General features: G+C 45.5%; 1 protein-coding gene across 2 annotated transcripts in view; it reads left to right on the forward strand.

The window, feature by feature from the left end:
• The window catches only part of LOC146209738 (uncharacterized), a 43,571-nt gene that overhangs the window by 4,021 nt on the left and 25,966 nt on the right, over positions 1–13,584 (forward strand). For both annotated transcript variants that reach the window (XM_084603354.1, XM_084603363.1), the window contains 2 exons: positions 8,488–8,643; positions 13,083–13,215. In XM_084603354.1, the coding sequence (XP_084459480.1) occupies positions 8,567–8,643; positions 13,083–13,215 (210 nt within the window). In that variant the 5' untranslated portion in view covers positions 8,488–8,566. The remainder of the gene's footprint in view (positions 1–8,487; positions 8,644–13,082; positions 13,216–13,584) is intronic.

Genomic DNA, 13,584 nt, shown 5'->3' on the forward strand with positions numbered 1-13,584 from the left:
GGACACGGGGACGAACATGGCAGATAAAGGTGGAACTACTGTCTCTTCGGTAATACTAAAAACTGTTTCTTCATTGCGGCCACTTTCAAAAAGAGTCGGCAGATGCGAGCCGTCAAAATGAACCTCTTGACTTCGGCAGTCCACGGTAGCGCCACAAAACTTCAAGAAGTCCATTCCTAAAATTATGTCATGCGTAGAGTGGGGTAAGACTACGAATTCGGCTTGAAAAATTGCACCACCCACAGACACTTGCGCACTGCACACACCCAGTGGCTGCAACGCCTCTCCACTCACACCACGAAACGCTGAAGCACGGTCATATTCAAACATCACTTTGTGTCCCAACGAGCGCCTAAACTGATTACTCATCACAGACATAGTCGCACCCGTATCCACCAAAGCTAATGTATACACACCATCAATGAACACACGAATTTTGTTTTTGAGCATTATAGTTGGAGGGATGTTGGCACACAGCACATTTCCGGCGGCCTCACCCCCATTGGTCGCGCTGGTTAGTTTTCCTGCTGAGGATGCTGAGGCGACATGGAGCGCCGTCGTGGTGATGGAGAACGACGCGCGCGGAAGGCGGGTGGTGGAGTAACACTTCTATCAGATGCAGGATGCAGGGAAGTGGTCGCGGAGATTCTGGTTATGGATGTTGCGGTAATACCCACGCTGAGTATTTGATTGTTGAAAAACGGGATTGTATTGCCAATTGTTGGGTACTGTTGGAAGCGCCGGATGGTTATAGCGAGGTGGGAACCTACTGCGGCAGTATCTGGCGATGTGACCTTCGACGCCGCAGCGGTAGCATATCGGCGGGGAAGGTAGAAAATGCTGTTGCGAATAAGAGCAGGGAACAGCTGGGTGCGTCGTAGGTCTGGCTGAATGCTCACACTGCTCAGGAATCCTGGTAGATCGAATGGAAGATCTATGTGCACTTGAGGCGACGTCATACCTTGGGGCGTCAGGCACCGACGCATTACGGTTGGCGAAATGCACAGGAGGATAGTCAATGGAGGCTGCAACTTCAGGAGCTTGCGGGAAATGCTGAACTGTAATCGTTTGTGGTGGTGAAGCCGGCCGTCTAGATACCCTCTCGACAGAGACCTGAGCAGATTCGTGCAGGGGAAGTGGGTTGAGCCGCAGGAGTTCTTCCCACACGATTTGCCGGATCGTCGACGGAAGATCTAGTTGGGCGCGGTCATCAAGGCTGGCCACGGTAGGCACGTTGGCCAGCCGCCCAAATTTTGGCACAATACGACGCGTTTTGAGAACTTGAAAAGCGCGGATGTGTTTAATAACATCGGAGACGGTTTCAAGGCTGTCTTTGGCGATTAAAAAGTTGTACACGTCAGCCGCGATGCCCTTCAAAATGTGGCCGACTCTGTCTTCTTCGGGCATGTTGGAATTCACACATTTGCACAATCTGAGGATCTCTTCTGTATAAGTGGTACAAGTTTCATCCGGCAATTGAGCTCTTTGGGCAAGGGTCTGCTCAGCCCACTTTTTGCTCGGTACAGAGTCACCAAAACGCTGTTTGATCTCGGTGGCAAACCGTTCCCAAGTTGTCAAATTGTCCTCGTTATTCTCGAACCATGTCATAGCCGTGTGAGTTAGAAAGAAAACGACATTTGTGAGCATGGTGATAGGGTCCCACCGGTTGTACCGACTAACTCTTTCATAATGAAGCAGCCACTTCTCAACGTCCTCACCTTCTTCTCCTGCAAACAGTCATGGTTCCCGGTAAGGCTGGCAGGGAATAGAGCTGGAAGGGGCAGGCCTGTCACCAGCCTGGCTTGCAGCGTCGCGGCTGGCACGGTTAGAATCGGTGTGGTCCATGATGGTTTGAAGCAGTGGCAGTCCAGCAAGGCAGCGACTACGTCGAAACTCCAGTTGGTCTTGCTGCGCCGTACTTAGGGATCGAACGGAACATCTTCCACCAAGTTGTTACGATGAAATAGCAAAGGGGTGTTTATTTACAGTGATATGGCAGTGGGATAAGGTGAAGCCTACTAGCCCCAAGCACCAACGCTTTTTCCTCTTCTTCTCCCAGACCATCATAACCCTTCGTCGTCGTCAGTGGCGTGACAATATACTGTGAAGGGAGCTTGATTTAAAGATCTGTGCACCAGTCAATTAAAAATTGTGACGCCCTTACTGAAAATGAGTGGCCTCCATTTCCAAATGAATAGTAACGTAGCATAGCATCTGGCGTCCACGCCTGAAAATCCTATACATGCCTTTTTTCCTCTCTTGTAGCCAGAGTCTCTTTAGGACGTTAAACCCCATAAACCAACCAGCCTTTTGCTTGTTAGATTAGCTGATGCTGTCGACATATATGTTCAATTTCTTGGTCTCTCCTGGTTTATAAAATCTGCACGTTGGTTCTAATGGCATCAGAATATTTTTAATAACTACGGTAAACCACCTTGCATCTGTCATGGGCACTAACAATCTACAGACTAGCAGGCAGTTGCAAAATGTCAGTGTCAGAGGCTGGAGGGTTTTCTTGGAGGGATATGTGATATTAGTTCTTGAGTTGCATTAGACAATGGTGGCGGTCTTTTTCAAAATCGTTTATTATTCCCAGTGGGGCATAGCACACCGAGAGAAAGGGTGATTATGCTTCCTGAAAGGAAGTGTCTGGTATAGACGAAATGCCAGACAATACATTCTGCTCTTCCCTCGACCGTAATGTGCTGCGAAATTGTGCAAATGCAGGCTTTTTATTAGTTTTTTTTTTTCTTTTCAGCAGTTCATAACATGTTGATTTGGCAGTTTAATGCAGAATAAATCTTGAATCTGAAGTTATCTAAAAGACTTCTCTATGTGGCTAATGTGGCTAGTTATCTAAAAGGGGCCTGTATGTGGCTTAGTTTAGCCCTCAGTTCTATCATACCATCAGAATTAAGTGATTTGTGTTATTGCGACATCCTCGGCTTTTTGTTGAAGCAGTTTATTTGAATGCCTAACCAGTATTTCTCATTGTTTTATGTGACCTGCTAGAGAGTTCAGTTCAGTGAAAATGCCTAATGAAGTTGTAATGTGGTGTCGTTTAAAAATGAAAATGGAGCAGGAAGTTAAGGAAGCCTCGAAAGATTTGTTCAGTTTATATTATATTCATGTAAATTTTCTGAATTGGATGCTTCAGAATGTATTTTCCTGTACCATTGTTTACAAAAGATATGAATGCATTTTTTTCAATCTTTGGTGCACCTCCTTGAGCTGATTCAAACGCTGATTCAAACAGTGCCTCACAATTGAGATCAAATATTGCCAATGACTCTTGACTCTGTCATCTCATGGTATGACATCGAAGGCAGATTCCAAATACTAGTCAATAACTGAAGTGTCAGCTGCATTGAAATTGTAAATTGTTTAGAGGCACTTTACTTTTAATATTAATTGTAGCAAGTATGATGTTATGGTCTGAAATTCCATTGCACGTATCAATTTTAAAATCGAACTTTTTCGGGCAAAAATATTAGATACAACAGTGAATGATTGTTTCCTTGAGTTTGGGTGGGTTTCCGGACCGTCTGAATAAGGCCGTACTTTGTCATAATCTCTAGCATGGTGTCGCAATGAGACCTGTCCATAGGCCTCGGAAAATGTGCATCGCAATCAATACCGGGTGAATTAAAGTTCCTTATAGGTATGACTCTAGTTTGATCATTGGTTGCAGCACTTAAATGTTCATCAACCATTTGGAAGTATTCGATAAAGGTTGCTGAAGGCCTATAAATGACTCTTATTACTAATGTCGTATCAGGCAAAACTAGCTTACACCTTACACTTTTGTGATCATTTATGAAGGGGAAGGGTTTGTATTGGAATGTGTTTTTAATGAGTAGCGCCACACCTCCTCCAGATTGTGCAGATTGTGCAAATTAGAAAAAAATTTCCTCTCTGAACATCATCTTACAGACATGTTTCTGTCACAGCAATAACGTAAGGATTGTGCAGCAATGTTAGGCACTCATGGGGTTCTGATTTATTTACAACACTTCACACATTTACGTTTAGTATTCTTAATTCATGCTTATTTTTTTGTCATTCGAGAGGACTGGATGCCTTCCCATCTGTGTCCGGCAGCTTCACATGAGAGTTAGCTTTCAAGTCCTATATATAGGCAATGCTGTTGATAACGAGTTTATCGTGCACAAACTTAACTTTCGCCCTCTCACGCGTATTGGTCTGAGCTGAGTTGCCTGTGAATAATAATCAGAGACTCTTACGCCGGTGTCTTTCATTTGGCAGAGTTCTTAAAATTGACTATTTTTTCATTGTAATCGTAGTCTCATCCGTGGACCAGGACGAATTTTCTTTAAAAGCAAAGTTTCTGAGAAACCTGTATAGCTCTCCTTTGTAGCATTATGGCAGTGCTTGGGTGGATGTCGATGAGTAATTACTCTTATTACACATATACACCACCTTGAGGGTTTCCTCTAAATATTCAACCAATCATGCACTTCTGATAACTGGTCTGTTGTGGCCAGCCTTTCTTCATCCAAGCCTACATATTCTTTCTTCTGACGTCCCAAAGACTCCAAGCTTCTCAGAAAAAAATTTCCTTTATAACTTTGGTTTCAATATCTGCTTTCATTTCTTTTAGACCTTCTAAAATACCAAATCATCACCATCAGCCTGACTATACCCACTGCAGGGTGAAGGCCTATCCCATATTTCTCCAATTAACCCGGTTCTGTGCTAGCTGCATCCACTTGACCCCTGCGAACTTCTTAACTTCATCTGCCCACCTAACTTTCTGCCGCCCCCTGCTGCACTTTCCTTCCCTTGGAATCCAATTTGTTACCCTAAGCGACCATCGGTTGTCCTGACTTCGCACTACATGTCCTGCCTATGCCCATTTCTTCTTCATTTCCACTAGAATGTCAGTAACTTGAGTTATTTCTCTGACCCACTCTGCACGCTTCCTATCTCTTAATGCTACCCCTACCATTTTTCGTTCCATAGCCCTCTGCGTTGTCTTCAACTTAAAGGCCCACTGTCCACCCTCCGGTCGAAAATATTTTCTTCCCCGGTGACTGTGAGACTTCGCCCCTGGAACGCAAGGCCGCAAAATATGTTTGAAAAGAGTAACTAATAACGCAGTTACAGCCACCGCAATCACCCGATTCTATCCTGCCTCTCTCCTTCCGTTCCCTCGCAAAGGTTTTTCACTCTCCTGCCCGAGGTGGTCTAGCCTCCGCAATACAAATTCCCCTTCCTCCTCCGCGTTTAGCGGGAGGTGGGGCGTGGCTCTCCGCGAGCGCGAAGAAAAAAAAAAACGGTCGAGGGAGCGCGCGCCGCTGGATTCAGTCTGGCCGTGGCGAGGGAAAAGCGCGCTGCGAGCGGTAGACACCCATCCTTCTCCCGTCAGTCAGCGAGACGGACCAATGGACGTTGTTCGCGGTACGTACGTCATTATCGGGGCCCGTCGAGCCAGCGCAGGAAATGGTGAAGCTGGCTTCTCAAAGGAGAGCATGAGGGAGCTTTAAATTGTATTTTCGATGCTTTGCGGCGCGCGTGTCGCTGTAGAATTTTGCAGACTATCTCCGGTACCTGATCGAAACACTGGGCTCCTTTTCTTAAAAGGGCCTTCCCTGGACAGTGGCCCTTTAAGTAGAACCCTCTTCGTTAGCTTCCATGTTTCAGCCCCATAGGTGAGTACAGATAAGATGCAACTGTTGTATACTTTCCTCTTGAGCGATACCGGTAAGCTGCTAGTCATAATCTGCGAGTGCTTCGCAAATGCGCTCCATCCCAGTCTTATTCTTCTTGTTATTTCCTTTTCATGGTCCGGATCTGTGGTTACTACCTGTTCTAAGTAGATATATTCGCCTACTACTTCCATGCTTCGACTGCTTCCATGCCCTAACTGCTCCCATTCCAAGTCTCTGAATACTTCCTCTAAGCAAGCTGTGAATAGTACTGGGGAGATTGTGTCTCCTTGCCTAACACCTTTCTTTATGGGAATTTTGTTACTTTATTTATGCAGAACTATGGTCGCTGTGCAGCCACTATATATATCTTCCAGCACTTTCACGTACGGCTCGTCTACCCCATGATTTCATAATGCCTGCATCACCGCCGAGGTTTCAACTGAGTCAAATGCTCTTTCCTAATCAATGAATGCTATGTGTAAGGGCTGGTTATATTCCGAGAATTTTTCACCTGGCTGATGGTATGGATATGATCGATAGTAGAGTACCGTTTCCGAAACCCTGCTTGATCCTTTGCTTGATTGCAGTCTAAGGTTGTCCTGATTCTATTAGCGATTACTTTAGTAAATACCTTATATGTAACAGACAGTAAGCTGATTGGTCTGTAATTTTTAAGGTCCTTAGAGCCCTCTTTCTTATGAATGAGGATGATGTTTGCATTCTTCCATGGTTCCGGTACCGTCGATGACACCAGGCACTGCGTATACAAGGTGGCCAGTTTATTTAGCACGATATCGCCCCGTCCTTCAACAAATCTGTAGTTATCTGATCCTCTCCAGCTGATTTCCCCCTTTTCATAGTTTCTAATGCTTTCTTGACCTCGTCCTTCGTCACTGGTGGAACGTCTGTTAACGTCAATCTCATTACGGTCCTGACTGCTTTGGCTACTTTTTGAGATCTGTATAGAACTCCTCGGCTACTTTGACTATCTTGTCCATATTCGTGATGACGTTGCCCGCCTTGTCCCTTATCGCATACATCTGGTTTTTGCCTATGCCCAATTTCTTTTTTACCGCTTTAAGGCTTCCTCCATTCTTTACAGCATGCTCAATTTTCTCCATGTTATACTTCCTTATATAAGCCACCTTATGCTTATTGATTAGCTTTGATATCTCGGCCAATTTTATCTGGTCTGTTAGATTTGAAGCTTTCATACTCTGGCGTTTCTTAATCAAATTTTGCGTCTCCTTAGACAGCTTACCAGTATCCTCTCTAACTATCCTACCGCCTACTTCTGCAGCGCACTCAGTAATGATATCTCTGAAATTATTGTTCATTGCTTCTAGGGTAATGTCGCCATCCTCGGTTAGAGCTGAATATCTATTCTGCAGTGAGGTCCTGAACTCTTCTGCCCACCCCCTCACCGCTAATTCGTTGATGGGTTTCTTTCTTACTAATCTTTTGAGTTCCTTCAGATTTAGGCTAATTCGGAACCTCACCATCCTGTGGTCACTGCATTGCACTTTCCCGATTACCTCTACATCTTTTATAATGGCAGGGGTTGAACAGCGTATAAAGTCAATTTCATTTTTAGTCTCCCCATTAGGACTTTTCCATGTCCATTTCTTGTTCCGTTTGCTGAATAAAATATTCATGATTCTTAAGTTAGTGCACTCTGCAAACTTAACTAGTAACTCCCCCCTGCTATTCCTAGAGCCAATGCCATAGTCTCCTACTGCCTGGTCTCCTGCCTGCTTTCTCTTTACCTTGGTATTGAAGTCTCCCATTAGTAGTATACTGCGTCTTTACTTTTCGCATTGCCGGTTCTACACCTTCGTAGAAGCTTTCAAGTGCCTGGTCATCATAACTACATGTGGGTGCATAGGCCTGTACAACCTTCAGTCTATACTGCTTATTAAGCCCAATTAGGATGCCTGCACCCTCTCATTAATACTATAGAATTCATCTATATTACCCGCTGTGTACTTATTGACAAAGAAACCTACTCCTAGTTCTCGCCTCTCCAGTAAACGTCAATAACACAGTACATGCCCATCCTTCAGTACAGTATCATAACAATCACATTATTGCGCCTGGATCTGTCTTCCATATTATTTAATATTTGTTTCTACAGTTGAACAGTATGCTCAAGGTCACAAACAGCACTCTCAAGTCTTAGCAGTTTAGTGCACTAGTCTTTGAATGATTCTAGTTTGCTTCAGTTTCAGTTAGCAGAGCCGCAATTTGTGTTTGCTTGTCTGAAATTAGTTTAATTAATTCCTCTTCTGTTGGTCCCGGATTAGTTCCAACGCCACCGCAAAGCATGAGCACAGTGCGACACCACATAAGCAAACATTCACACAACTTCGCTGGGAGCGGTAGCACAATTAGACAAGGACTATCTGAAAGAAGATTTGTCGTTTAAGAATAGTAACGAACCTGCAAAGCAAGCTAAGCATGCCCAGGCAACGTGGTGCTGCCGACGCCATTGAATGCATCCGGTTGGAGGGAAGGCTTGATATGCTCGATGCTAGAATATGACTTTCCACTAGTCAGAATTTTCTGTAATCACCTCACTCAATTTGGGAAAAGTTGATGCTGCCGTGCACATCAAGATTAGAGGCAGAACCTGCAGAACAAGCCAAGGATGGTCAGGCAACATGATTGCTGTGGTACTGCCAAGGTTTTACAGTATGTCCAGGAATCTGGTAGTCAGGATGAATGTGGATGTCACCTATTTTTGCACAATGCAGGCTGTACTCGTTTTGATCAGAACTCCAAGAAATAAATTTCTGCCGTCTACTTTTTCTCACAGGCTGCCCACCTTCTACTGCTGACTCATCCTCCCCCACACCACTTGCCCTCGGAGCTGGTGCTGCAAGTTAGAAGCTAAGATGCCACGCACCAAGAAGGGGCATCCACGTCAATCATCGCTTCTTCCTGGCACCACGCTCAGCCCAGGCACCATCAGGTAGGAATGGAAGCTCCGCCTTTGAAGGCATGATGCAGCTAGCGTAGGCTGCCAGCCCACATATACAGCCCCGCTTTAACGAAGTCTTATGAAAATGCCTGTGTGGACTAAGGGTAAGACATGGGGGAATACATGGGTCCTGGCAGGCTTACTCTGACATCACCCTTCCATGTGAAAGGAGAGGCCCGGGTTGGCAGCCCCTGCCAAGCGTAACACCAGGCAACCCTAGTCCAGTCAGTGCACAGCCATATCTGTTGCCAATGCTATGCCCATGCTTTTTTGCTGGCAACGCTGGATTTTCTGGTGAACGGGACCTTTAATTCTCTCGCGTTTAAACAATGCATTGTTTTTTTCCTGGTATGTGCGGCAGAAGGAAAAGGTACTCACCCTTGCTAGGAAGATTGAGAACTTGGTGGGAACATTTTGCTGCTGCTGGTGTTTTTTTTAATGCAATAGCATTCAAAGCCTCGTTCTGCAGAAAATCCAGTGAAGTGGAGGGAAAAATTGTGAGCATGCCTCTAGTAGGCGGTTGTCTGCGGATAAAACGGGTGGGCACTGAGTTTTCAGTGGGTTGTGCAACGTCATGAGACCGCATGACATGGTAGAGTTGTCTACCAATAGGAGCTGCCAGCACCTCTTCTGTGTAGAGACGTAAACAGCTGCAAAAAAAACGCAAAAAAATTTGGTTTTTTGTTTTCGTCATAAAACTTCGAAAACTGCACAACTGTATTTTACAATCATACCATTCCATTCTACTGCAGCTTACTCCTTGGAAAACGGACATTTGTAAAGTTATCTGCATTGTTTCCAGATGAGAGCTGTGTTTAAAAAATTATATAGCTTTTAGCACAGTCATTGTCACTCTTTCAACATGTGTACATTTTAACATTGTTCATGGCACATGATAGCCTTAGCTTCTTATGTGCTTCCCTTTGTTTGTTGGCTCCCTCCTTGTAGATCTCACTGTGAGGCACCTCACTTGAAGCTTCTCATTTTTCCTGCATTTGTTTGCAGCTTTGTTAGAAAGCCTTGCATTGAATTCATGTATTCACTTGGGACACAGTGTCAGCAATCTCTCCATACTTTATGCCAATAGTTGTTGCACGTTCAGTTTGCACCACATCATCATCATCATCATCAGCCGGACTATACCCACTGCACGGCAAAGGCCTCTCCTATACTACATAGAAGATGCAGAGGAAGTTGCAATCACCCTTGCAGTTAAACACGCCAGCAGCGAAGGTAGAAAACACATAATATTCAGTGATTCCCAAAAGGCCTGTCGTGCCTTCCTAGGACGCGTGTGCAAACAGGCACACCCAATAATGGAGCAGGAAAAAAAGACGGGCAACATGAAGCACACAATCCTCTGGATACCGGCACACTAGGGGATCGACAGCAACGAGGCTACTGACAGGATAGCCTGAGGGCATACTTTCCGGGCACCTACGCCAGCTGCCCCAGAGCCTTTAACCCCTCTCACATATGGGGAACTAATACAATACTTCAAATTACAAAGAAAACTATACGCAGAACCATACAAAGACCTCAGCAGGCAGGGCAGTAACCTGGAGGAACATACTGGCTAGGACATTCCCAAACCTAGCAAAGTACCACAAAATCTGGCCCTAAAAATTCAAAAATAACATATGCACTGCATGCGGTGAAGTCACAGACATCCTTCATATGATATGGAACTACAAAGAGCAATTAGAGAAATATAAAGCTCGAACACTCAGCCAAGCGAAGTGGGAAGCAGAGCTGGCCCACACGGGTCTCTCTGAGCAGCGCAGCCTGCTCACCAGGGCCCTGGAGACAGCCCAGGCCAATGGTATCCTGGACTGAGGAAACCACCCACGCTATTCCGCTAAACAATCAAAGTTTACTCTCTCTCTCTCCTATTCTGCTCAAATTATTCCTGTCCTGTGTTATAGCTGCATTCACTTGACCACTGAGAACTTCTTAACCTCATCCTTCCACCTAACTTTCTGCTGCCCCCTTCTACGCTTTCCTTTCCTTGGAATCCAACTTGCTATTCTAAGCGACCATGGGCTGTCCTCTCTACGTACTACATGCCCTGCCCATGCCCATTTCTTCTTCTTGATTTCCACTAGAATGTCATTAACTCAAGTTATTTCTCTGACCCACTCTGTGCGCTTCCTATCTCTTAACATTACACCTACCATTTTTCATTCCATAGCCCTCTGCATTGTCCTCAACTTAAGGGGCCACTGTCCAGGGTACGACTTTTTAAGCAAAGGCACCCAATGCTTCAATCAGGTACCGGAGATAGTCTGTGCAAAATGCTACAGCGATACGCGCGCCGCAAAGCAGCAGAAATACAAATCAAAGCTCTCTCATCCTCCCCTTCGGGAAACCAGCTTCCCCGTTCTCTACACTGGCCTGTCAGGCCGCATGGCTGACGTCAGAATAGCACGACATCCATTGCTCCGTCTCACTAGCGGGTGAAGGATGGGCGTACACAACTACAATTGTGCGCACCGCTCTCTGCACGCTTTTCCCTCGCCACGGCCGGACTGAATGCAATGAATGCAGCGGCGCGCACTCCCTCGTCAGTTTCGTTTTCGCATATGCAGAATACCACGCCTCACCTCCCGGCAAATCCAGAGGAGGAAGGGGAATTTGTCTTGCGGAGGCTAGACAACCGGGCAGAAGAGCGAAAAACCATTGCAAGGGAATGGGAGGAGAGAGACATGACAGAATCGGGTAATTTCAGTGGCTGTAACTCCGTTATTACTCTTTTCGAAAACATTTTGCGGCCTTGCATTCTGGGGGCAAAGCCTCACGGTCACCGGAGAAGAAAACTCTTTTCAAAAACATTTTGTGGCCTTGTGTTCTGGGGGCGAAGCCTCACAGTCACTGGGAAAGTAAATATTTTCGACCGGAGGGTGGTCAGTGGGCCTTTAAGTAAAACCCTTCTCGTTATCTTCCACGTTTCAGCCCCATAGGTGAGTACAGGTAAGATGCCGCTGTTGCATACTTTCCTCATGAGCGATACCGGTAAGCTGCTAGTCTTAATCTATGAATACTTGCCAAATTTGCTGCATCCCAATCTTATTCTCCTAGTTATTTTCTTTTCATGGTCTGGATCTGCAATTACGTGTCCTAAGTAGATATATCCGTCTACCAATGAAATTCAACAAGGTTGATGACTGGGCAAGTTGGTAAGGGTTCATACTTAACCAGCCAAAGGACGAGACACAGGAAAGAAGAGGACAGGACAAGGCTGGACTAGCAACTGAATGTTTATTGAACAGAAGGAGTCTTCGTTGTTTTCTTCTGTTATATAAGCATTCAGTTGCTAGTCCAGCCTTGTCCTGTCCTCTTCTTTCCTGTGTCTCTTCCTTTGGCTGGTTAAGTATGAATCCGTCTACCACTTCCAGTACTTCATTACCTATTCTGAACTACTCTTCCTTCTTAGGGTTGTTGATCATTACCTTAGTCTTCTGCATATTAGTTTTTAGGCCTACCTTTCTGCTCTTTCTGTCTAGGTCATCAGTCATTCTTTGCAATTTATCCCGAGAGTTAGTTAGCAAGGCAATGTCATCAGCAAATCGCAGATTACTGAGGTACTCTCCATCAACCCTTATCCCTATCTGCTCCCATTCCAAGTCTCTGAATACTTCCTCTAAGTAAGCTGTGAATAGTACTGTGGAGATTGTCTCCTTGCCTAACACCTTTCTTTATAGGAATTTTGTTACTTTCTTTGCGGAGAACTATGATTTCTGTGCAGCCATTGTTGATATCTTCCAGTAGATATCTTGCACCACATAGAGATGAACTAAACATGTCTTAAGGTCGGCAACGAAAATTTTCATCCTGTACCAAACAAGTGGAGTCATAGCAGTGACACATAGTAACTAGTCTATTTTCTTGCTGGCCAAAGCTCTCATTGCAGTAAACGCCCAGTGAATAATGCTCACACACTAATTGCTTGAAGTGCTTTCGAATATTCGTTTGTGTCATGTGTCAACTGTTTTTGTATGGCGTTTTACAACATGTTATGTTATTTGCCGTTCCTGCTTGGATTACATGAGGTCTGCAGTATTGTGTAAATAAATTTTTTAAAAATTCCTATTTGTGTCGCTGCCTGAGCTGAGGACAGATGATACTGCTCACCTGGGGCAGTTTGTGAGATTGAACTGGCAGATATTGTTGCTGCAAGTGCCCAGGAGTTTGTGCCACAGTGCACCCATGGTGGATGCTGCTGTACCACGATGCAGCAGCTAAGAAAAACCGGACTCGAGCTAAGACAACAGCATATTATAGCCGGTTCTCCTCCCCGGTGTGCTTAATAAACCTGTCGCCAATTTTTTGGCAGTTGCTTTGTCCACGGGCTGTGCGACTGTGCTACATTATTCATTGTGACAAGAGCTCCCTCCATTCGTTTTTCTGATGTGGGGTTGCCCTGCATGCAGGTACCTGGAATTGATGGTGGAGGAGCTGCAGTGCACCCTGGACCACTCTGTTGCCACAGCGAAGACCATCGTGAACCAGATCTGTGACCAGGTGGACATGTGGTACAACAGCATGATGCGCAGTGTGCCCGAGGTGAGGAGTGTGGGTGGCGTCTACCGCTGCTTACTGGCAGCCATGAATTGACTTCCCATTTGGGCTTCCCATTTAAAGATGGGCTTCCCATTTAAGCGGCGTGAAAATCTAACGTTTAATACAGTTTAGCCCGTTCCGTACAGACATCCACTGCTGCTTCGATGTGATACCAGCTAAGCCTAGCGACGTCTAGGGCAGGCAGGGAGCAGTGCAGTTCGTCTCCCGGCACACCAGTGGGAGGCACCGTTGGTAAAAGCTCTGCACGTTTGCAGGCATGCTGTTGAGGCCCGAGTATAGCAGGGAGTCTCCATATGTACACCAAGTTCAAGTTGCACAAGTCTGGCGTAAAAGGAAAAGAGTAAATTCTGC

The sequence above is a fragment of the Amblyomma maculatum genome, chromosome 1 (assembly GCF_055883805.1).
Source record: "Amblyomma maculatum isolate TAMU_Amacu chromosome 1, ASM5588380v1, whole genome shotgun sequence".
Taxonomy (NCBI): Eukaryota; Metazoa; Arthropoda; class Arachnida; order Ixodida; family Ixodidae; genus Amblyomma; species Amblyomma maculatum.